General features: G+C 42.2%; 3 protein-coding genes and 1 long non-coding RNA gene across 5 annotated transcripts in view; 3 read left to right on the forward strand and 1 right to left on the reverse strand.

Moving 5' to 3' along the window:
- LOC137040675 (uncharacterized) overlaps nucleotides 1–22,175 on the reverse strand; it is a 442,512-nt gene that overhangs the window by 329,432 nt on the left and 90,905 nt on the right. The gene's annotated exons all lie outside the window — the stretch shown is intronic.
- Nucleotides 1–22,175, forward strand: part of LOC137040656 (NLR family CARD domain-containing protein 3-like) — a 153,306-nt gene that overhangs the window by 96,386 nt on the left and 34,745 nt on the right. For both annotated transcript variants that reach the window (XR_010897959.1, XM_067416444.1), the window contains exons 10-11: nucleotides 19,399–19,572; nucleotides 19,674–19,847. Coding sequence is in view for 1 of the 2 variants with exons in the window: in XM_067416444.1 (XP_067272545.1) it covers nucleotides 19,399–19,572; nucleotides 19,674–19,847 (348 nt within the window). In the remaining variant the exon portion in view is untranslated. The remainder of the gene's footprint in view (nucleotides 1–19,398; nucleotides 19,573–19,673; nucleotides 19,848–22,175) is intronic.
- Nucleotides 3,074–15,708, forward strand: LOC137040762 (ribonuclease inhibitor-like). Its single transcript, XM_067416535.1, has 6 exons — nucleotides 3,074–3,108; nucleotides 7,563–7,736; nucleotides 7,838–8,011; nucleotides 9,361–9,534; nucleotides 9,636–9,809; nucleotides 15,531–15,708. Exons 1-6 carry the CDS (start codon nucleotides 3,074–3,076, stop codon nucleotides 15,706–15,708), a joined length of 909 nt encoding a protein of 302 aa, XP_067272636.1.
- LOC137040763 (ribonuclease inhibitor-like) lies at nucleotides 15,810–18,083 on the forward strand. The gene is made up of 4 exons (XM_067416536.1): nucleotides 15,810–15,979; nucleotides 17,326–17,499; nucleotides 17,601–17,774; nucleotides 17,876–18,083. The coding sequence occupies exons 1-4, from the start codon at nucleotides 15,822–15,824 to the stop codon at nucleotides 18,081–18,083; spliced, it is 714 nt and encodes a 237-aa protein (XP_067272637.1). The 5' UTR covers nucleotides 15,810–15,821.

Below are 22,175 nucleotides of genomic sequence, written 5' to 3' on the forward strand. Positions count from 1 at the left end.
GAAAGATATAAACGGTCTTATAAAGGTTGGAAGCCCTAAAGATACTTAACGTTATGCCAAATGAGAAGAAATAACTATCCAAGTCCAGTGAGTTAAAAAATGACACAATGTTAATGCTTCTACATTATTACAAAATTAGTACAATGAAATTAAGTCACTTACGTAAATCTCGTCCTCCATTAACGAATTTAGTGTGTTAGTGGGGGTTATTCAGTTATGTTAAACTGAATGGCGGATCAAAAGCGCGCTAAATTTAAACTGAGGTAAAAAAAAAAAAAAAAAACGCTAACAGAGTTAAGTAAACCACATCGGCTACGTTACTCATTATACAAGCTCATTAATAAATCACAAGTTGATAAGATAATAATACTATACTATACCTTGTCCTTGTAACCGTTGTGTGTGCAGGGAAATCCATAAAGATGGAGAGACCGAAGGATGAGCTGCGAGATTTAAAATGCTCTGCACATGCGCAGATGTTGATTGTTAACACCCAAAGGAAACACTGTGCTTTATCACCCAAAGGAAACACTGTGCTTTATCACTAAACAAGTGATAAAGCATATAATATTTGTAAATTAACACCAGATTTTATCACTAGATGCCCAACACCAGGTTTTTATCCCTCAGTAATTTGCTGTGTGGTTACCTGTGGCCAAAGGGACCTTTCTCTTCCTAAGGTCCAGTAAGAAGCTCTGGCTAGCTCTGACTGCAGCATCATCACTGTTGAGCATGCTAATAATGTGTGCTAACCTTATAGTGGAATCGGTCCATTCCACATTTGGGACCCCCAGACCCCCTTCCTTTAGTGTGAGGAAAATTATGTCTCTGGTGGAATGAATATTCAGTCCCAGCCATTTCCTGACGGCCTCAACTCTTCTATTATTCATGTCCCGTAGAACATTTTGTGGAATATGAATGTTTGCAAAGAGATGTTGTATCTTTGCCAGAGCCCCTTCTCTAATGGCCTGCAGTTTCATGACTACAGGTAAGGGGGAGGAGTCAATCAGATCGAGCCTGTCCTTAAAGGCACAGGATAACTCCTGCACCTGTTCACCCCACTCACCTGCAATGGTGACTTTATGGCCAAGGTAGGTGTATGTTTCATGACGAGAGTAGACTCTGATGGGCTGTCCCATTATTGTGAAGGAGGGGGGTTTGTCAGATTTAGATTTGTACCAGCGGTTTCCACCGCTTCGCCGCTCGTAGAATGCTGCACATTTGGTGTGCTTCACCTCCAGCTTAGACCACTGTAGGAATTCATCTGTTCTGGACAGGATGTTTTGAATGATCTTCTCGTCTCTGGAGGACACCTGGACATCATCAGCGTACCCCTGGACAGGGTTTGGGGATCGAGTGTGTGGTGGTGCGCACTGGCAGATCCACTTCATCCACTGGTTGATGGCCAGGATGAAGTTGACAGCACTCCAGGGGCATCCTGTCTTAATCCCCACCTTAAGAGTTATCGGCTCTGTGAGTTGTTTACCACAGATAACTTGTAAGAAAAGATCCCTTATACACATCTGTTATGAGGGCCACAAAGGGCTGAGGTAGATGGATTTCCTCTAATGCGTTAAGCAACAGTTTGTGGGATAATGTGCCAAAGGCATCTCTAATGTCCAAGAATACAGTATAGAATTTACATGATTCATGTTTAAAATCGTCAATTCAAGTTTTCAGGCAGAACACGTGTTCGTTCATACCCTGTCTGTCTATGTAGGCTTTCTGTTTGGATGAGAGGATGCCTGCATCCACAAGCCATGGGAGGATTCGGGCCAGCAGGCATTTCATGAAGACCTTGTAAACAGTGGGCAGGAGAGATATGTCTCTCCATGTAGATGATCACTTGGGGTATTGTCTTTCTTTGGAATTCTATAGACAAGGGCCCCTTCCATGAGTCTGGCACTTTCCCATTAATCAGACAGGTGTTAAATATACATGTGAGTATATGGGAAGACCAGGATTTTGTGGCTTTCAGGGTCTCATATTTTACCCCATCATATCCACAGGCTTTGTTATTTGGAAGAACTTTGTCTATTTCATCAATAGAAAAATGAGCAGTGGATGGATAATGGACTGGAGCAGTTGTCTCTATGTTGGTGGACCAGGGGGGCGTGGCCAATGTATGAGACGGGAGTGATTGACATTTGTCCACATAATACTTATGCACGTTACTGATATCATTAATAGTAGGTGGAGGGGAAGGAAATGTGCTATTATTGAGAATAATCTCAATAGCTTTGGACCTGCGGTGCTGCCATAGGTGTGCTAGTTTTTCTCTGCTTACCGTCCTCGGCTGCCCGCAGCGCTCTTCAGCTCCCCTTCTGCTGAGCGACGGCTGGATGACGTCTCTCACCAAGATCAGCTGTTTCTCAATCCAGGAAGTAATGGAGACCGATGTTAATTCCACTGCATGTTTATCGCTCAAGGGGAACTTCTTTAGGATGCGTGACACATATTTCAGGAGCGGTAATCCAAACTCCTTCCCACCAGCACGCCTCGCACGAAACACTCCGTTTTTGAAAAACAAAACGCCGAAAAGTATGGACGCAACTTTACTCCATTTCGCCGGGTCACCGGAGCAGGCACAGTAAGTTCTTTCTTGGAGTAGTTTGGTGTCCAATGACTTTCTGAAGTGTCTCTCATAGATCTCAAACTTGTTCCATTCCTGACATTCAAGTTGGCACACATAGTTGTTAAAGTCAAATTGGACATCCTCGCCCGCCAGTAATGGTGTTTGCGGGACTGGGTCATATGTTTGCCGCTGTTGTTTGTAAATGCGGCCGCTTGACAGGGCTCGTTTAAACGCCAGTCTAAGTGCTGCAACTAAGCACATGTTCAGTAATAATGTCCAAAGCATAGTTTCTCTGCTGCATTAACAATGGCAGTTACAACGGCACACACACACACACACACACACACACACACACACACACACACACACACACACACACACACACACACACACACTTTAAACATTCATTATAGTGATTTAACATTACAGTGTAACTGAAAGCTTTTGAACATTTATTCGGCTTCAAACTTCAACTTAAAACAATCCTCTCATAAACCCATGTCATATTTACCTGTGCACTTCCTGTCTAACAGGTACAGACATTGAATAAAGTAATCAGTATAAAGTTAACAGTCTGCACTGCATAAATTATGAATTAAATATAGATGAATCCTTATTAAAACTACAAAAGTTCTCCAGTCAAGAGCAGTGAGTGTTTAACATTAATGGCTGCTGTCGCTTTAAGATCTACCGCTGCAGAACTGACGCGCTGTCTCACGCATCCCATCTCCTCACAAGTCTTTAAGTTCATTTAAGACGTTGTTTCCAGTGAGAATACTTGACAAAACGGACATTTTGGCATAATTCTTCCTGTGTGTTATAGTTTGTTCAGGCGTGAAAGAGAACCGGATGCTGGCGCGCTGTCTGCTCATGATGCTGGCTTATAATCCACTAATCCTAGTTGACAATGCGTATCATTGTCACGTCATTTTGCCGTATAAATCTCACGATAAATACAACTCGTGCTATAGATGCGCATTTCATGAGAACGTGTTGATCTTGATTAACATGAGATCTTTAAGAGCACATTCATATGGAAGCAGAAAAGACTCATTAATAATTCACGCAAGAAACACAATGCACACATGTGTAGACAATTTCACATGCATGAAATCAAATTCACATGCACAAAAAACTATTCACGTGCGAAAAATAAAATTATATATTCATAAAAAAATTTCACAAAAGCAAAACACAATTCGTAGATTTACAACTGTGCATAAAAACTTTTGAATGTTTCAAATTTACAAGTTTGACCTTGAATGTGAATGTGCGAATCGTCATTCGCGTGTGAATCGCCTTGGATGTGTGTGTGTGTGTATTTTGAGACTCTCCTGGCAGCGCTCTCCTCCAACCCGGAGCAGTCGTATTCTTTAGCCAATCAGATTTAGGCTTATCAGTCGGCCAATCATAGTCACGTGAGGGCGGGCCCACCTGGTGTTACGTCATCAGCCTTTGCCCACAGTTCATCATGGGGCTAAGCATAGGTTTGCACAATTTGATCTCTTCATTTCTGTTTAGTGAAACTATGAAGTTAGAGATCAGTTGTAGTGATAGTGTATTAACTGCTGTTTGGGCCAAGTGTGAAAATAGAAATTTATTTTAAGTATTGATGGATGATTATGTTTACTTCATAAATAATTAGCCTATTCATGCGCATTCAATGTCAGGATTTTAAATTCATAAACTCTACAGAAAGCGCAACAATAGTTTAAATAATGAAAGATGTTGGATATATTGATATAGACGATTATGGAAAAAAAGTATCGTATAGATATTTTCCACATGGTCTTGTAGGAAAAGCAGTGTCAGAGGTGTGTTTGTACCTGCATGTCATGTCCAGCATACATTCAGCTTATGATGATAATTTATGTAATGAAGTGCATACATTGAACACCATTTACATTTCATCTATGGTGTGTTTTAAGCTGCATATGCAGTTTTATTATTTCAGATTTTCAAGACAGATGATGTATAAAGTTGCAGAGACAACCAGTACCTTGGCCTTACCATTCCTACTGTAATTCTTTCAAAACAGTCCTTTGTTTCAATAAGAGATTGAAAGTCATGCATTGTTACTCAATTAATGTACACATTCAAGGAATAAAACTCTGCTATGCATTATTAAATGCTCTTGTTTTATGGCAGAATTAAAAGGTTCAAAGACATTTGCTACAGTTGATGTATACGTTTTATTAATTAGATTTTTATTAATTATCGTAGTCAATGGCTTACAAGATCTGCTTGGTTACAAATATTCTTTGAAATATCTTCCTTTGTGTTCAGCAGAACAATGAAATTCATACATAGGTTACAGGTATGGAACAACTTGAAGATGAGTAAATGATGAACTGACAATCTCAAGTATAAAGGAGCACAACATATAGTACAGAAAAAAAAAAATATATATATATACAGTCTTGTTCAAAATAATAGCAGTACATTGTGACTAACCAGAATAATCAAGGTTTTTAGTATATTTTTTATTGCTATGTGGCAAACAAGTTACCAGTAGGTTCAGTAGATTCTCAGAAAACAAATGAGACCCAGCATTCATGATATGCACGCTCTTAAGGCTGTGCAATTGGGCAATTAGTTGAATTAGTTGAAAGGGGTGTGTTCAAAAAAATAGCAGTGTGGCATTCAATCACTGAGGTCATCAATTTTGAGAAGAAACAGGTGTGAATCAGGTGGCCCCTATTTTAGGATGAAGCCAACACTTGTTGAACATGCATTTGAAAGCTGAGGAAAATGGGTCGTTCAAGACATTGTTCAGAAGAACGGCGTACTTTGATTAAAAAGTTGATTAGAGAGGGGAAAACCTATAAAGAGGTGCAAAAAATGATAGGCTGTTCAGCTAAAATGATCTCCAATGCCTTAAAATGGAGAGCAAAACCAGAGAGACGTGGAAGAAAACGGAAGACAACCATCAAAATGGATAGAAGAATAACCAGAATGGCAAAGGCTCAGCCAATGATCACCTCCAGGATGATCAAAGACAGTCTGGAGTTACCTGTAAGTACTGTGACAGTTAGAAGACGTCTGTGTGAAGCTAATCTATTTTCAAGAATCCCCCGCAAAGTCCCTCTGTTAAAAAAAGGCATGTGCAGAAGAGGTTACAATTTGCCAAAGAACACATCAACTGGCCTAAAGAGAAATGGAGGAACATTTTGTGGACTGATGAGAGTAAAATTGTTCTTTTTGGGTCCAAGGGCCACAGGCAGTTTGTGAGACGACCCCCAAACTCTGAATTCAAGCCACAGTACACAGTGAAGACAGTGAAGCATGGAGGTGCAAGCATCATGATATGGGCATGTTTCTCCTACTATGGTGTTGGGCCTATTTATCGCATACCAGGGATCATGGATCAGTTTGCATATGTTAAAATACTTGAAGAGGTCATGTTGCCCTATGCTGAAGAGGACATGCCCTTGAAACGGTTGTTTCAACAAGACAATGACCCAAAACACACTAGTAAACGGGCAAAGTCTTGGTTCCAAACCAAGAAAATTAATGTTATGGAGTGGCCAGCCCAATCTCCAGACCTTAATCCAATTGAGAATTTGTGGGGTGATATCAAAAATGCTGTTTCTGAAGCAAAACTAAGAAATGTGAATGAATTGTGGAATGTTGTTAAAGAATCATGGAGTGGAATAACAGCTGAGAGGTGCCACAAGTTGGTTGACTCCATGCCACACAGATGTCAAGCAGTTTTAAAAAACTGTGGTCATACAACTAAATATTAGTTTAGTGATTGACATCTGGATTGACATCCAGATGAGCTGTCAGAGGGGCTCTGTACGTTACCTGCAGCTAATATACAACAAAACAAGCATCATTTCCTCTTCATATGGGACATCTGATTACCACAGCAATTGCTTACATCTGTTAATATTTAATAAGCTATCACTACAACTGATCTCTAACTTCATAGTTTCACTAAACAGAAATGAAGAGATCAAATTGTGCAAACCTATGCTTAGCCCCATGATGAACTGTGGGCAAAGGCTGATGACGTAACACCAGGTGGGCCCGCCCTCACGTGACTATGATTGGCCGACTGATAAGCCTAAATCTGATTGGCTAAAGAATACGACTGCTCCGGGTGGGAGGAGAGCGCTGCCAGGAGACTCTCAAAATACACACACACACATCCAAGGCGATTCACACGCGAATGACGATTCGCACATTCACATTCAAGGACAAACTTGTAAATTTGAAACATTCAAAAGTTTTTATGCACAGTTGTAAATCTACGAATTGTGTTTTGCATTTGTGAAATGTTTTGTATGAATATATAATTTTATTTTTTGCACGTGAATAGTTTTTTGTGCATGTAAATTTGATTTCATGCATGTGAAATTGTCTGAAAATGTGTGCATTGTGTTTTTTGCGTGAATTATTAATGAGTCTTTTCTGCTTCCATACAGTGAGTCCTGACGTAAGGGCAGAGCAAGTTTAAATATCCTTTCTGGTCTATATTTCCATCTTGTAATGCAGCTGTTTGGGGTATTTAAAGATATATAAATGATTTGTAATAGAGCAGGCACTTTTAATGGGTTATGTTATAGGCTTGTTCTTATGAAATATATTTATTGACTACATGGTCATTTCACCTTATTATTTAAAGGGTCATATAACGGTTCATGCACTTTTACAAGTTGATTGTATGGAAATGTGTGTTGGCAGTGCCTGTGTAAACTAGAACTTTATGACACTTCTGAGATGAAAAATCGAGAATTACAAATATGACTTTCAGACGATGTGCTGATGAATGACTGTCTGAAAAATCCTTTAAAAGCTCAGTTTGATCATCTCAGATCTGAGTCATTGTCTTTTCTCTTTCTGTCTTCAGTTTCCAGCTCACAGAACTAGAGACTCGATTACAAGCAGATTATGGGAACTATAGACTATATGACCACTGTATGTCTTTAATAAGATCATCATCTCAGATCTGAGTCATTGTCTTTTCTCTTTCTGTCTTCAGTCTGAGTGTTTGCAGTATTACAGAGGAACAGTGTCTCATCCTGACTTCAGCTCTGAAATCAAACCCATCACACCTGAGAGATCTGGACCTGAGCGGTAATAAACTAGGAGACTCTGGAGTGAAGCCCTTATGTGACGCACTGAAGGATTCACACTGTAAACTGGAGAGATTGAGGTGAAGAACTCAATATCTCATGATAGTCTGAGTTCACACTACATTTATGAAGATGATATAACTCTACAGAATAAAGAGTTTTCTCATTTCTCTCAATGTAGGTTAAGCTGGTGTGATATGACAGATGAAGGTTGTTCTGCTGTGACTTCAGCTCTGAAATCAAACCCATCACACCTGAGAGATCTGGACCTGAGCTGGAATAAACTAGGAGACTCTGGAGTGAGAAACCTCAGTGATCTACTGATGATCCCTCAATGCCAGCTGGAGAAACTACAGTTAGTATCATTATACTGTACAGTTACAGTCTGATCACAGTTCACTGTTGAGGTTAAGACAACTGGACACAAGTCTCATCATTTACACTGAAGCTCTGCATCTGCTGGTCTTTGCCATTGGTCACAATTAAAATTCAGTGTCTTAAAGGACAACTCCGGTGAGAAATGACCCTAGGGGTAATTAACAGATGGTTAGCGAGTAGATCGTTCTCTGGGATGCGTTTTAATGAAAATCGAATGTAAAGAGTTTTATCTTTAAAAACAGATTAGCTTATAACACTAGTCTATGGGGCACAGAGTAGACACAGGGTGGTAAAATTAAATCGCTAGTTAATACCACTAACAAGGCTCAAAATAACCTCACACTAACACGGCAGCATAATGAGGGTCCCTACATGCAAACCGAAGCATTGAGAACTTTGTAAGAGTACAAACAGTTTAATAAGAAGATACTTTATAAACACAGCGCATAACGCGTTCACGGACAGGCGCCATCTTGGAAAACAGTCTCGACTAATCGATCCACGACCGCTGTTCTAAGTGAGCTGGTCGATAGGAATTAAGTTTGTGAAATGTAATAACATGGACATTTTTAGTTTTATTTATTTATTTTCTCTGTTGTGTTCAGTGTTTTCTTCTGGAAACAACGGCCCATATGAGATTCCAAGTCACAGTTCATCACTTAGCAGAGCCCTCGTCGCTCGATGAGTCGAGACTGTTTTCCAAGATAGCGCCTGTCCGTGAACGCGCAAGGCACTATGTTTATAAAGTATCTTCTTATTAAACTGTTTGTACTCTTACAAAGTTCTCAATGCTTCGGTTTGCATGTAGGGACCCTCATTATGCTACTGTGTTAGTGTGAGGCTATTTTGAGCCTTGTTAGTCGTATTAACTAGCGATTTAATTTCACTACTGTGTGCCCCATAGACGAGTGTTATAAGCTAATCTGTGTTTAAAGATAAAACTCTTTACATTCGATTTCCATGAAAACGTATCCCAGAGAACGACCTACTCGCTAACCATCTGTTAATTACCCCTAGGGTCATTTCTCACCGGAGTTGCCCTTTAACTACTAAATCGTTTCATTTAAAGTATTTGAAACAATGAACTGATTGTGTAGATGTTGTTCTGCAGAAATATCATGAGATCTGAATCTGCTGCTACAATAAACAAAAGAGAGATTAAAAGATTTAACAAAGAAAGAGAAGAAACAACAGTTTCCCGCTCACAGAACTAGAGACTCGATTACAAGCAGATTATGGGAACTATAGACTATATGACCACTGTATGTCTTTAATAAGATCATCATCTCAGATCTGAGTCATTGTCTTTTCTCTTTCTGTCTTCAGTCTGAGTGAATGCAGTATTACAGAGAAACAGTGTCTCATCCTGACTTCAGCTCTGAAATCAAACCCATCACACCTGAGAGATCTGGACCTGAGCGAGAATAAACTAGGAGACTCTGGAGTGAAGCCCTTATGTGACGCACTGAAGGATTCACACTGTAAACTGGAGAGATTGAGGTGAAGAACTCAATATCTCATGATAGTCTGAGTTCACACTACATTTATGAAGATGATATAACTCTACAGAATAAAGAGTTTTCTCATTTCTCTCAATGTAGGTTAAGCTGGTGTGATATGACAGATGAAGGTTGTTCTGCTGTGACTTCAGCTCTGAAATCAAACCCATCACACCTGAGAGATCTGGACCTGAGCGGGAATAAACTAGGAGAGTCTGGAGTGAGAAACCTTAGTGATCTACTGATGATCCCTCAATGCCAGCTGGAGAAACTACAGTTAGTATCATTATACTGTACAGTTACAGTCTGATCACAGTTCACTGTTTAGTGTAAGACAACTGGACACAAGTCTCATCATTTACACTGAAGCTTTGCATCTGCTGGTCTTTGCCATTGGTCACAATTAAAATTCAGTGTCTGAACTACTAAATCATTTCATTTAAAGTATTTGAAACAATGAACTGATTGTGTAGATGTTGCTCTGCAGAAATATCATGAGATCTGAATCTGCTGCTACAATAAACAAAAGAGAGATTAACCCTTGTATGGTGTTCGGGTCTGTTGGACCCGTTTTCATTTTTTATCGAAAGAAAAATGATACGATTAATTATTTTTTCAAACTGAGACTCATTGGCCTTGGCTCATTTTCTGTGAGGAAGATTTATCAGAACACATTTTCAATGACCACACACTGTACACCCCCCTACACATTTATATTACACACAGGATGTTCGGGTCCACTGGACCCGGGGATCATAAAAGTGTGGGAATTGTAGGTCCTGTGTACCTTTACTCTGTCCTCCTCCTGTCTGGGCTGCTGTTAGTGTGTGTGTGTTCATGTATATGGTTTATGAGGACACAAATGTGTATAATGACATGGATATTACAACCTAAACATGGTTTATGACGACATCTGTGTCCTCACACTAAAACATACTAAATGGTGTTTTTTGAAATTCAAAAAATGCCAAAAGTTTTCTATGAAGGGCAGGTTTAGGGGTAGGGTTAGTGTAGGGGGATAGATTATACAGTCTGTACATTAGAAAAACCAGTATGCCTGTGGAGAGGAACCATACACCACATATCCAAGTGTGTGTGTGTGTGTGGGGGGGGGGGGTTGCGTGCGTGCGTGCGTGCGTGTGTGTTATGGTTGTGTGTGTATGTGTGCGCATGAGTGTGTGTGTGTGTGTGTGTGTGTGTGTGAGAGAGTGTGGCTACACAGGGCGTGTGATGCGTCAGTGCAACAGTGATGGGGTAGTAGTGCTTGTATTAGCAGCATGTATGCTTCTGCTTGCCACTTTCTGCTTTCAGCTACTGCCACCGGATAGCCCTTTGTTCTTTAGGGGCGAAAAGAGGAGCCGAGTGTGTAAGCCTCCTCAGCCGGTACATAGCCTCTCCACTGCCAAGATCTCGTGCACGCCTCCTCGTGGCACACATGGTAACTGGTCCCTTGCGGTTCCAGGCTAAGTTGTACGGGATCTCGGAGCAGCAGTGGGCCCCAGAGTCGCGGCATGCAGGCCCATCAGCGAGTGGAAATGCCCTGATGCCCGTCAACCACTGTCCCAGCTATGGGCAAATAGCCCCAGCTATGGGTAAATAGTGGAAGACCCCAACGGTGACGCAGGCGGAAGATGATGGTGTGAGAACCATCACAACGGCTAGGAAGGCGGAAGAGGGCAAGCCCACAGCCACGTGGGCTAACTCGGGAGGGTATAGTGGCTAGGGGAGCAAACCTCGAAGACAAACCTGCACCTGGGGGTAGGCACAGGCGGAGTCCAGCTGATTGGACCACCGGCAGCCTCCTGCAACTCCTGCCAGACGAAGGTCGTCATGGGTTCCCCCATGCCACTGGAGATCCCTCTGGCAGAAGTGAAGTTGGTGGGGGTGAGGTCTGTGCACCCTCACGCCCACCTTAATCCTCACCTATGCACAAGCTTCTTGCCCCGACCCCCTTTCCCCCCCTCCTCCAAAAAAGTCCTGTGGCGATGTGGAATGGTGGTGGGCACAGGCCAAGGATGTGGCTGGGAGTGCCTAGCCAAACCATGCACACAGGCGGCAGTGGAGTGATGGTCGTTAGGACTGCGGGATGGAGCAGCGGGTCTTTTCGGCAGCTTCCACTGCGACTGAGCAGCCCCACACTGCTCACCCCTGAGATGGGGAAGGACCTGGAAAAGGTGGTCCAAAAACTGTCTGCTCCCCACACTCCGGACGGTAAACCGCAACCGTCGGAGCATCCCCCCTCGCGGTCGAAAAACAAACGTAAAAAATAAACTAAGCATTGCTTCATGGAACGTTCGTACACTGTTGGACCTGGCTGAAACTCCTGGTAGGCCCCACCGCAGGACAGCACTGGTGGCCCTGGAGCTTGAGAGATATAACATCGACATAGCAGCTCTCAGCGAGACCAGACTGCATGGGGAGGACTCCCTGACAGAGGTTGGTGCTGGGTACACCTTCTTCTGGAAGGGGGTCCCTGAAGGCACTCGTCGCAACCATGGAGTTGGTTTTGCCGTGAAGACAAAACTGCTGCAGCACATTTCGGAATCCCCTATCGGCATCAATGAAAGACTGATGACTTGGCGCATTCCCCTGGCAAAGAAACGCTTTGCAACTCTCATCAGCGCATACGCTCCAACCCTTGATGCTGAGCACAACATCAAAGAGGATTTCTACAGAGCACTCGATGCCATCCTACAGCAAACCCCGGCTACGGACAGGCTCATACTCATGGGAGACTTCAATGCTAGAGTGGGCACGGAGCACCTGGTATGGAGTAAAGTCATCGGCCAGCATGGTGTGGGGAATATGAACCACAATGGCCTCAGACTCCTCGCCCTCTGTTCAGAGCACCAGCTGGTCATTACTAACACCATTTTCCAGATGAAGAACCGGTTCAAGACCACCTGGCAGCACCCACGCTCAAAACATTGGCATCTCCTTGACTACGTGATTGTCCGTCAAAAAGACCGAAAAGATGTCCTCACCACCCGTGTTTTGAGAGGAGCTGAGTGCTGGACTGACCACCTCATGGTCAGATCCAAATTATCCATGAGCATTCAACCTCGTAGCCCAAAGACAGCCTCACACAAGAAACTCAACTGTGCAGCGCTGAACAGCCACACCACCAAAGACAACCTTCGCTGGCTCCTTGCTGAAAACCTCAACAAGATCCCGGAAGAATCAGCTGACTGGCCAGCATTGCGCCAGGCTATTCATAAAGCAGCCTCAGAGGCGCTTGGCCAATCAAGGAAACTCCATCTGGACTGGTTCGACTGTAACTCAACTGAGATACAGTCACTCCTAAAAACCAAGCACAAGGCCCACAAAGCTCTCCTGTCCTGCCCTGGATCTCCTGCCCTTATAACCTCCTTCACTGCTGCTAGAGCAGAAACCCAGCGAGCCCTTCGGGCTATGGAGAACACCTGGTGGGTGCAAAAGGCACAGGAAGTACAGAACCTGGCTGACTGTAACAACACTCAAGGCTTTTACGATGCCTTGAAAGCATTGTATGGCCCCAGGAAACGAGTGACTGTTCCAGTCCGATCAGCTGACGGGACCACGCTTCTCAAGGACCGGCATGAGATTCTTGCCCGTTGGGCAAATCATTTTGAGAGTCTCTTCAACCACACCAACCCTTCTGACCCACATATCCTGGACAATTTGCCAGACCTGTCACCAACCATACACCTGGATACCCCACCACTCTACTCAGAGCTCCGGCAAGCCATTGCAGGACTGAAGAACAACAAATGCGCTGGACCCGACGGAATTCCTGCAGAAGTTTTCAAACAAGGAGGATACATCCTCACGCGCCGTCTGCACCTCCTGATCCAAAATATCTGGGAACATGGGACCCTCCCACAGGACTGGAAAGATGCTAACATCGTGGTTATTTACAAGCAAAAGGGAGACAGAGCAGTCTGCAGCAACAGCCGTGGGATATCTCTCCTCTCCATCGCAGGGAAAGTCCTGGCCAAGATCATGCTCAGCAGATTGGTTGAGCACATCTCGGAAGCTGTGCTTCCGGAAACGCAGTGTGGCTTCAGGAAGTCCAGGTCCACAATTGACATGATTTTTGTCTTGAGGCAGCTGTTGGAGAAGAGCCGAGAACAGCACAAAGACCTTTACGTAGCCTTCATTGACCTCAGTAAAGCTTTTGACACCATCAATCGTGAGCTGCTCTGGAAACTCCTCTCTAAATTTGGGGTACCACCCAAGTTTCTCAGCATCCTACAGCAGCTGCACAACGGGATGCAAGCCAGAGTGATCATGGGAGAACTCCAGTCAGAATCTTTTGAGGTAAACGTTGGGGTGAAACAAGGGTGCGTCTTAGCTCCGATGCTCTTTAACATCCTCCTGTCTGCCATCACCTGCCTCTTCCATCGTGTCATGAGGCATGAAGACGGTGTCCATGTGGAATACCGACTCGACGGAAGCCTCTTCAACATCCGTCGACTCCAGGCCCGCACAAAGACAAAGTCCCGGCAAATTTGTGAGCTTCAGTATGCTGATGACTGTGCCATCGTAGCCCACAGCCCGGACTCTATGCAGTACGCCCTCAACACTATAGCCAGTCTGTACCAATCTTTTGGCCTACAGGTTAACATTCAAAAAACTGAGGTCATGTCTCATCTCACCACCCCAGTCCCCATACCCCCCAGCTTTCATATAAACGGTGTTCCACTTAAAACAGTGGACCACTTCATCTATCTCGGCTCCACTTTGTCCTCAAGCTGCTCACTTGACAAAGAATTACACACCCGGATAAATAAAGCTTCATCATCTTTTGGACGCCTACGCAGCAGGGTTTTTGAAAACCATAACCTGAAGGTCAGTACCAAGGTGGCTGTGTATAATGCGGTATGTCTCTCCACTCTGCTTTATGGGGCAGAGTCATGGACCCCTTACCGCTAGCACATCACCAACCTAGAGGCCTTCCATATCCGCTGCCTACAGAAGATCCTCAACTTGTCCTGGGAAGACAGAATCCCCCACACAGTCATCCTCAGCAATACTGGCTCAATCTGCATGGAAGCAGCTGTGGCCAACAAACACCTGCGTTGGATAGGGCACACTATACGCATGCCTGAACACCGCCTGCCTCGCCAAGTCCTCTACAGTCAACTACTGGGCTCAAAGCGCTCCGCTGGAGGACAAAAGCGGCGCTTCAAGGACTACACCAGGGACCTTCTGAAGCGAACAAACATTCCCCTCACGCAGCTCGAATCTCTGGCACTAGACAGATCAGCCTGGCAGGTCACCTGTGCCACTGCAGTCTTTCAAATACACCAAAAAAACCAAGACAGACGATCCGAGAGACGCATCAAGAGACACCAGCAGGCGGCTGGTACCCCCCTGGTGTCTGGTTTCCCTTGCTCCATCTGCGGAAGAGTGTGTGGCTCAAGGATTGGACTCAACGCCCACGAGAAGTGGCACCAGCGGCAATGTCGCTGAAACCCTCCCCCCCACCCTACCCCCTTCCCTCCATCCCTGGAGCAAGTGTCATCATCGAATATACGATGGACAGCTAAGAGTGTGAGAGAGATTGTGTGTGAGTGTGAGAGAGTAGCTACAAGAGTGAGTTTTGTTTCTACCCCTGCCGTTCCCACACGAGGTAGCAATTCTTAAATGTGATCTAACAAAAGGTAAAGAGAAAATATTAACCATATATGCTGTTTATATTGCTTGTAATTGGGTTGAAGTAAATATCAGTTGAGTATTTTAACATAACATTTTTGATTGAGTTGAATTAAACACCCAAAAATGCAGCGGGTCCCACAGACCCACGAACACTGGCTGAGTAACAGAAATATGAACACCACACAAGGGTTAAAAGATTTAAAAAAGAAAGAGAAGAAACAACAGTTTCCAGCTCACAGAACTAGAGACTCGATTACAAGCAGATTATGGGAACTATAGACTATATGACCACTGTATGACTTTAATAAGATCATCATCTCAGATCTGAGTCATTGTCTTTTCTCTTTCTGTCTTCAGTCTGAGTGAATGCAGAATTACAGAGGAACAGTGTCTCATCCTGACTTCAGCTCTGAAATCAAACCCATCACACCTGAGAGATCTGGACCTGAGCAGGAATAAACTAGGAGACTCTGGAGTGAAGCCCTTATGTGACGCACTGAAGGATTCACACTGTAAACTGGAGAGATTGAGGTGAAGAACTCAATATCTCATGATAGTCTGAGTTCACACTACATTTATGAAGATGATATAACTCTACAGAATAAAGAGTTTTCTCATTTTTCTCAATGTAGGTTAAGCTGCTGTTATATGACAGATGAAGGTTGTTCTGCTGTGACTTCAGCTCTGAAATCAAACCCATCACACCTGAGAGATCTGGACCTGAGCGGGAATAAACTAGGAGACTCTGGAGTGAGAAACCTCAGTGATCTACTGATGATCCCTCAATGTCAGCTGGAGAAACTACAGTTAGTATCATTATACTGTACAGTTACAGTCTGATCACAGTTCACTGTTTAGTGTAAGACAACTGGACACAAGTCTCATCATTTACACTGAAGCTCTGCATCAGCTGGTCTTTGTCATTGGTCACAATTAAAATTCAGTGTCTTAAAGGACAACTCCGGTGAGAAATGACCCTAGGGGTAATTAACAGATGGTTACCGAGTAGATCGTTCTCTGGGATGCGTTTTAATGAAAATCGAATGTAAAGAGTTTTATCTCTAAAAACAGATTAGCTAACGCTAGTCTATGGGGCACAGAGTAGACACAGGGTGGTAAAATTAAATCGCTAGTTAATACCACTAACAAGGCTCATAATAGCCTCACACTAACACGGTAGCATAATGAGGGTCCCTACATGCAAACCGAAGCATTGAGAACTTTGTAAGAGTACAAACAGTTTAATAAGAAGATACTTTATAAACACAGCGCATAACGCGTTCACGGACAGGCACCATCTTGGAAAACAGTCTTGACTAATCGATCCACAACCGCTGTTCTAAGTGAGCTGGTCGATAGGAATTAAGTTTGTGAAATGTAATAACATGGACATTTTTAGTTTTATTTATTTATTTTCTCTGTTGTGTTCAGTGTTTTCTTCTGGAAACAACGGACCATATGAGATTCCAAGTCACAGTTCATCACTTAGCAGAGCCCTCGTCGCTCGATGAGTCGAGACTGTTTTCCAAGATGGCGCCTGTCCGTGAACGCGCAAGGCACTATGTTTATAAAGTATATTCTTATTAAACTGTTTGTACTCTTACAAAGTTCTCAATGCTTCGGTTTGCATGTAGGGACCCTCATTATGCTGCCGTGTTAGTGTGAGGTTATTTTGAGCCTTGTTAGTGGTATTAACTAGCGATTTAATTTCACTACTGTGTGCCCCATAGACTAGTGTTATAAGCTAATCTGTGTTTAAAGATAAAACTCTTTACATTTGATTTCCATGAAAACGCATCCCAGAGAACGACCTACTCGCTAACCATCTGTTAATTACCCCTAGGGTCATTTCTCACCGGAGTTGCCCTTTAACTACTAAATCGTTTCATTTAAAGTATTTGAAACAATGAACTGATTGTGTAGATGTTGTTCTGCAGAAATATCATGAGATCTGAATCTGCTGCTACAATAAACAAAAGAGAGATTAAAAGATTTAACAAAGAAAGAGAAGAAAGAACAGTTTCCCGCTCACAGAACTAGAGACTCGATTACAAGCAGATTATGGGAACTATAGACTATATGACCACTGTATGTCTTTAATAAGATCATCATCTCAGATCTGAGTCATTGTCTTTTCTCTTTCTGTCTTCAGTCTGAGTGAATGCAGAATTACAGAGGAACAGTGTCTCATCCTGACTTCAGCTCTGAAATCAAACCCATCACACCTGAGAGATCTGGACCTGAGCAAGAATAAACTAGGAGACTCTGGAGTGAAGCCCTTATGTGACGCACTGAAGGATTCACACTGTAAACTGGAGAGATTGAGGTGAAGAACTTAATATCTCATGATAGTCTGAGTTCACACTACATTTATGAAGATGATATAACTCTACAGAATAAAGAGTTTTCTCATTTCTCTCAATGTAGGATAAGCTGCTGTGATATGACAGATGAAGGTTGTTCTGCTGTGACTTCAGCTCTGAAATCAAACCCATCACACCTGAGAGATCTGGACCTGAGCAGGAATAAACTAGGAGACTCTGGAGTGAAGCCCTTATGTGACGCACTGAAGGATTCACACTGTAAACTGGAGAGATTGAGGTGAAGAACTCAATATCTCATGATAGTCTGAGTTCACACTACATTTATGAAGATGATATAACTCTACAGAATAAAGAGTTTTCTCATTTCTCTCAATGTAGGTTAAGCTGCTGTTATATGACAGATGAAGGTTGTTCTGCTGTGACTTCAGCTCTGAAATCAAACCCATCACACCTGAGAGAGCTGGACCTGAGCGGGAATAAACTAGGAGACTCTGGAGTGAGAAACCTCAGTGATCTACTGATGATCCCTCAATGCCAGCTGGAGAAACTACAGTTAGTATCATTATACTGTACAGTTACAGTCTGATCACAGTTCACTGTTTAGTTTAAGACAACTGGACTCAAGTCTCATCATTTACACTGAAGCTCTGCATCTGCTGGTCTTTGCCATTGGTCACAATTAAAATTCAGTGTCTTAAAGGACAACTCCGGTGGGAAATGAACCTAGGGGTAATTAACAGATGGTTACCGAGTAGATCGTTCTCTGGGATGCATTTTAATGAAAATCGAATGTAAAGAGTTTTATCTCTAAAAACAGATTAGCTTATAACACTAGTCTATGGGGCACAGAGTAGACCCAGGGTGGTAAAATTAAATCGCTAGTTAATACCACTAACAAGGCTCAAAATAGCCTCACACTAACACGGCAGCATAATGAGGATCCCTACATGCAAACCGAAGCATTGAGAACTTTGTAAGAGTACAAACAGTTTAATAAGAAGATACTTTATAAACACAGCGCATAACGCGTTCACGGACAGGCACCATCTTGGAAAACAGTCTCGACTAATCGATCCACGAGCGCTGTTCTAAGTGAGCTGGTCGATAGGAATTAAGTTTGTGAAATGTAATAACATGGACATTTTTAGTTTTATTTATTTATTAGCTCTGTTGTGTTCAGTGTTTTCTTCTGTAAACAACGGCCCATATGAGATTCCAAGTCACAGTTCATCACTTAGCAGAGCCCTCGTCGCTCGATGAGTCGAGACTGTTTTCCAAGATGGCGCCTGTCCGTGAACGCGCGAGGCACTATGTTTATAAAGTATCTTCTTATTAAACTGTTTGTACTCTTACAAAGTTCTCAATGCTTCGGTTTGCATGTAGGGACCCTCATTATGCTGCCGTGTTAGTGTGAGGCTATTTTGAGCCGTGTTAGTGGTATTAACTAGCGATTTAATTTCACTACTGTGTGCCCCATAGACAAGTGTTATAAGCTAATCTGTGTTTAAAGATAAAACTCTTTACATTCGATTTCCATGAAAACGCATCCCAGAGAACGACCTACTCGCTAACCATCTGTTAATTACCCCTAGGGTCATTTCTCACCGGAGTTGCCCTTTAACTACTAAATCGTTTCATTTAAAGTATTTGAAACAATGAACTGATTGTGTAGATGTTGTTCTGCAGAAATATCATGAGATCTGAATCTGCTGCTACAATAAACAAAAGAGAGATTAAAAGATTTAACAAAGAAAGAGAAGAAACAACAGTTTCCAGCTCACAGAACTAGAGACTCGATTACAAGCAGATTATGGGAACTGTAGACTATATGGCCACTGTATGTCTTTAATAAGATCATCATCTCAGATCTGAGTCATTGTCTTTTCTCTTTCTGTCTTCAGTCTGAGTTATTGCAGTATTACAGAGGAACAGTGTCTCATCCTGACTTCAGCTCTGAGATCAAACCCATCACACCTGAGAGAGCTGGACCTGAGCGGGAATAAACTAGGAGACTCTGGAGTGAAGCCCTTATGTGACGCACTGAAGGATTCACACTGTAAACTGGAGAGATTGAGGTGAAGAACTCAATATCTCATGATAGTCTGAGTTCACACTACATTTATGAAGATGATATAACTCTACAGAATAAAGAGTTTTCTCATTTCTCTCAATGTAGGTTAAGATGGTGTGATATGACAGATGAAGGTTGTTCTGCTGTGACTTCAGCTCTGAAATCAAACCCATCACACCTGAGAGATCTGGACCTGAGCGGGAATAAACTAGGAGACTCTGGCGTGAGAAACCTCAGTGATCTACTGATGATCCCTCAATGCCAGCTGGAGAAACTACAGTTAGTATCATTATACTGTACAGTTACAGTCTGATCACAGTTCACTGTTTAGTGTAAGACAACTGGACACAAGTCTCATCATTTACACTGAAGCTTTGCATCTGCTGGTCTTTGCCATTGGTCACAATTAAAATTCAGTGTCTGAACTACTAAATCATTTCATTTAAAGTATTTGAAACAATGAACTGATTGTGTAGATGTTGCTCTGCAGAAATATCATGAGATCTGAATCTGCTGCTACAATAAACAAAAGAGAGATTAACCCTTGTATGGTGTTCGGGTCTGTTGGACCCATTTTCATTTTTTATCGAAAGAAAAATGATACGATTGATTATTTTTTCAAACTGAGACTCATTGGCCTTGGCTCATTTTCTGTGAGGAAGATTTATCAGAACACATTTTCAATGACCACACACTGTACACCCCCCTACACATTTATATTACACACAGGATGTTCGGGTCCACTGGACCCGGGGCTCATAAAAGTGTGGGAATTGCAGGTCCTGTGTACCTTTACTCTGTCCTCCTCCTGTCTGGGCTGCTGTTAGTGTGTGTGTGTGTTCATGTATATGGTTTATGAGGACACAAATGTGTATAATGACATGGATATTACAATGTAAACATGGTTTATGACGACATCTGTGTCCTCACACTAAAACATACTAAATGGTGTTTTTTGAAATTCAAAAAATGCCAAAAGTTTTCTGTGATGGGCAGGTTTAGGGGTAGGGTTAGTGTAGGGGGATAGATTATACAGTCTGTACATTAGAAAAAACAGTATGCCTGTGGAGAGGAACCATACACCACATATCCAAGTGTGTGTGTGTGTGTGGGGGGGGGGTTGCGTGCGTGCGTGCGTGCGTGTGTGTGTGTGTGTGTGTGTGTGTGTGTGTTATGGTTGTGTGTGTATGTGTGCGCATGAGTGTGTGTGTGTGTGTGTTTGTGTGTGTGTGTGTGTGTGTGTGTGTGTGTGTGTGTGTTTGTTTTGAGGCATAGAAGGACAGATTTCAAGACATTTCAAAGAGCAATGAGGACCCTCTGGTATATGAGGACAGTTGGGTGTCCTCATAAAAATAAACCTTATAAAACGTTTTCTCAGCATGTTTTGATGCATAAAAAGTGTTTTTCTCAAAAGTCTCTGTGTACCAAAAACCTGACATATGTTGTATATTTGTGTGTCCGCCACTGCCCCCTATCGGTTGTTGTGGTCCCTGCATGCACGACACTCAGGCGCGGGAAATTATACACAAGCGCGGGACATTATACACAACGCGCGAAAATAGACGCTAATTCCACACTGCGCATGCTCATATTTGTATAACTCATTTTGATTGGCTGGATGGGAGAGAGCTTCGTCAATCAACAGCGGATTAATTTTCCCGGGAGTTCTGCAGATGCACGTTGTGGAGAGCAGGTAAGATATCAATAACACATTGTTTTAATAAGTTCCAATGACAAGTATGATTATGATCATGGTTATGGTTATGGTATTTAGCTGACGCTTTTGTCCAACGCCACATACAACAACAATACAGAGTTAAACTTAACAGTAAAACGGGACATTACACGAAGGCCTTTTTAAATTTGGCAAATTAAAAAATAGAATCAATGTAATCGATTTATTTTAAATATCCATTAAATGAAGATAGCTTATGGACAATTAATTGTATTGTGTCATCTCAGGGTATGTATTATTTTATTTTATTTTATGACTAACGTTTCAAATCTATCTCATGTTTTGATATTGGCATGCCTGTTACAGACACGTGCGTTACTATATAGGCTTTAACGTTAGTTTTCACATGTATGAGCAGTATTTTAGTCCCTATAGCACTGGATTGTTTAAAATGTTGGATTTTTATTTTATTTTTTATCTTACATTATCATTCAAATGACCAAGAACAAGCTGGAATCACATGTCAATTAAGAAAAACATAAATATTTTACAAGAGAGATGTTAAAAGACGATGTTATGTTTGTGTGGCTTTGTCACAAATACAATATAGATAGGGTTACAACGGACAAACCTGGAAGGTCATTACAAATATAATTGTCATACTTTTTATTAAATTAATGACAGTAATAGGATTGACATCATAGTAACAGAACTGACCAGAGTAGCAGGGATGACAGGACACATTATTCAGTAGCCTATACACTGCACATATTTGGTTACATAATATTGTAGTTTTACTTTTTTAAATTGCATTATATTGTTTTGCACTCTTATAGTTGTAATAGTGAAGCACATTACATTTCTAAAAGATCTAAAGTCTGGGACATTTAAGTAGCTTTTATAAACATGCCTTAGAAAAATACATTACTGGT

Source organism: Pseudorasbora parva, chromosome 14, assembly GCF_024679245.1.
Source record: "Pseudorasbora parva isolate DD20220531a chromosome 14, ASM2467924v1, whole genome shotgun sequence".
In the NCBI taxonomy this organism is placed as follows: Eukaryota; Metazoa; Chordata; class Actinopteri; order Cypriniformes; family Gobionidae; genus Pseudorasbora; species Pseudorasbora parva.

What these genes read in the sequence shown, in the direction of transcription:
- LOC137040762 (XM_067416535.1), top strand. Translation starts at nt 3,074, where the DNA reads ATGTCATATTTACCTGTGCACTTCCTGTCTAACAG. An exon ending in GTGCACTTCCTGTCTAACAG is followed by an intron (nt 3,109 to 7,562) that starts GTACAGACATTG and finishes TTCTGTCTTCAG; the next exon opens with TCTGAGTGTTTGCAGTATTA. An exon ending in TGCCAGCTGGAGAAACTACA is followed by an intron (nt 9,810 to 15,530) that starts GTTAGTATCATT and finishes TTCTGTCTTCAG; the next exon opens with TCTGAGTGAATGCAGAATTA.
- LOC137040763 (XM_067416536.1), top strand. Translation starts at nt 15,822, where the DNA reads ATGACAGATGAAGGTTGTTCTGCTGTGACTTCAGCTCTGAAATCAAAC. An exon ending in TGTCAGCTGGAGAAACTACA is followed by an intron (nt 15,980 to 17,325) that starts GTTAGTATCATT and finishes TTCTGTCTTCAG; the next exon opens with TCTGAGTGAATGCAGAATTA. An exon ending in TGTAAACTGGAGAGATTGAG is followed by an intron (nt 17,500 to 17,600) that starts GTGAAGAACTTA and finishes CTCTCAATGTAG; the next exon opens with GATAAGCTGCTGTGATATGA.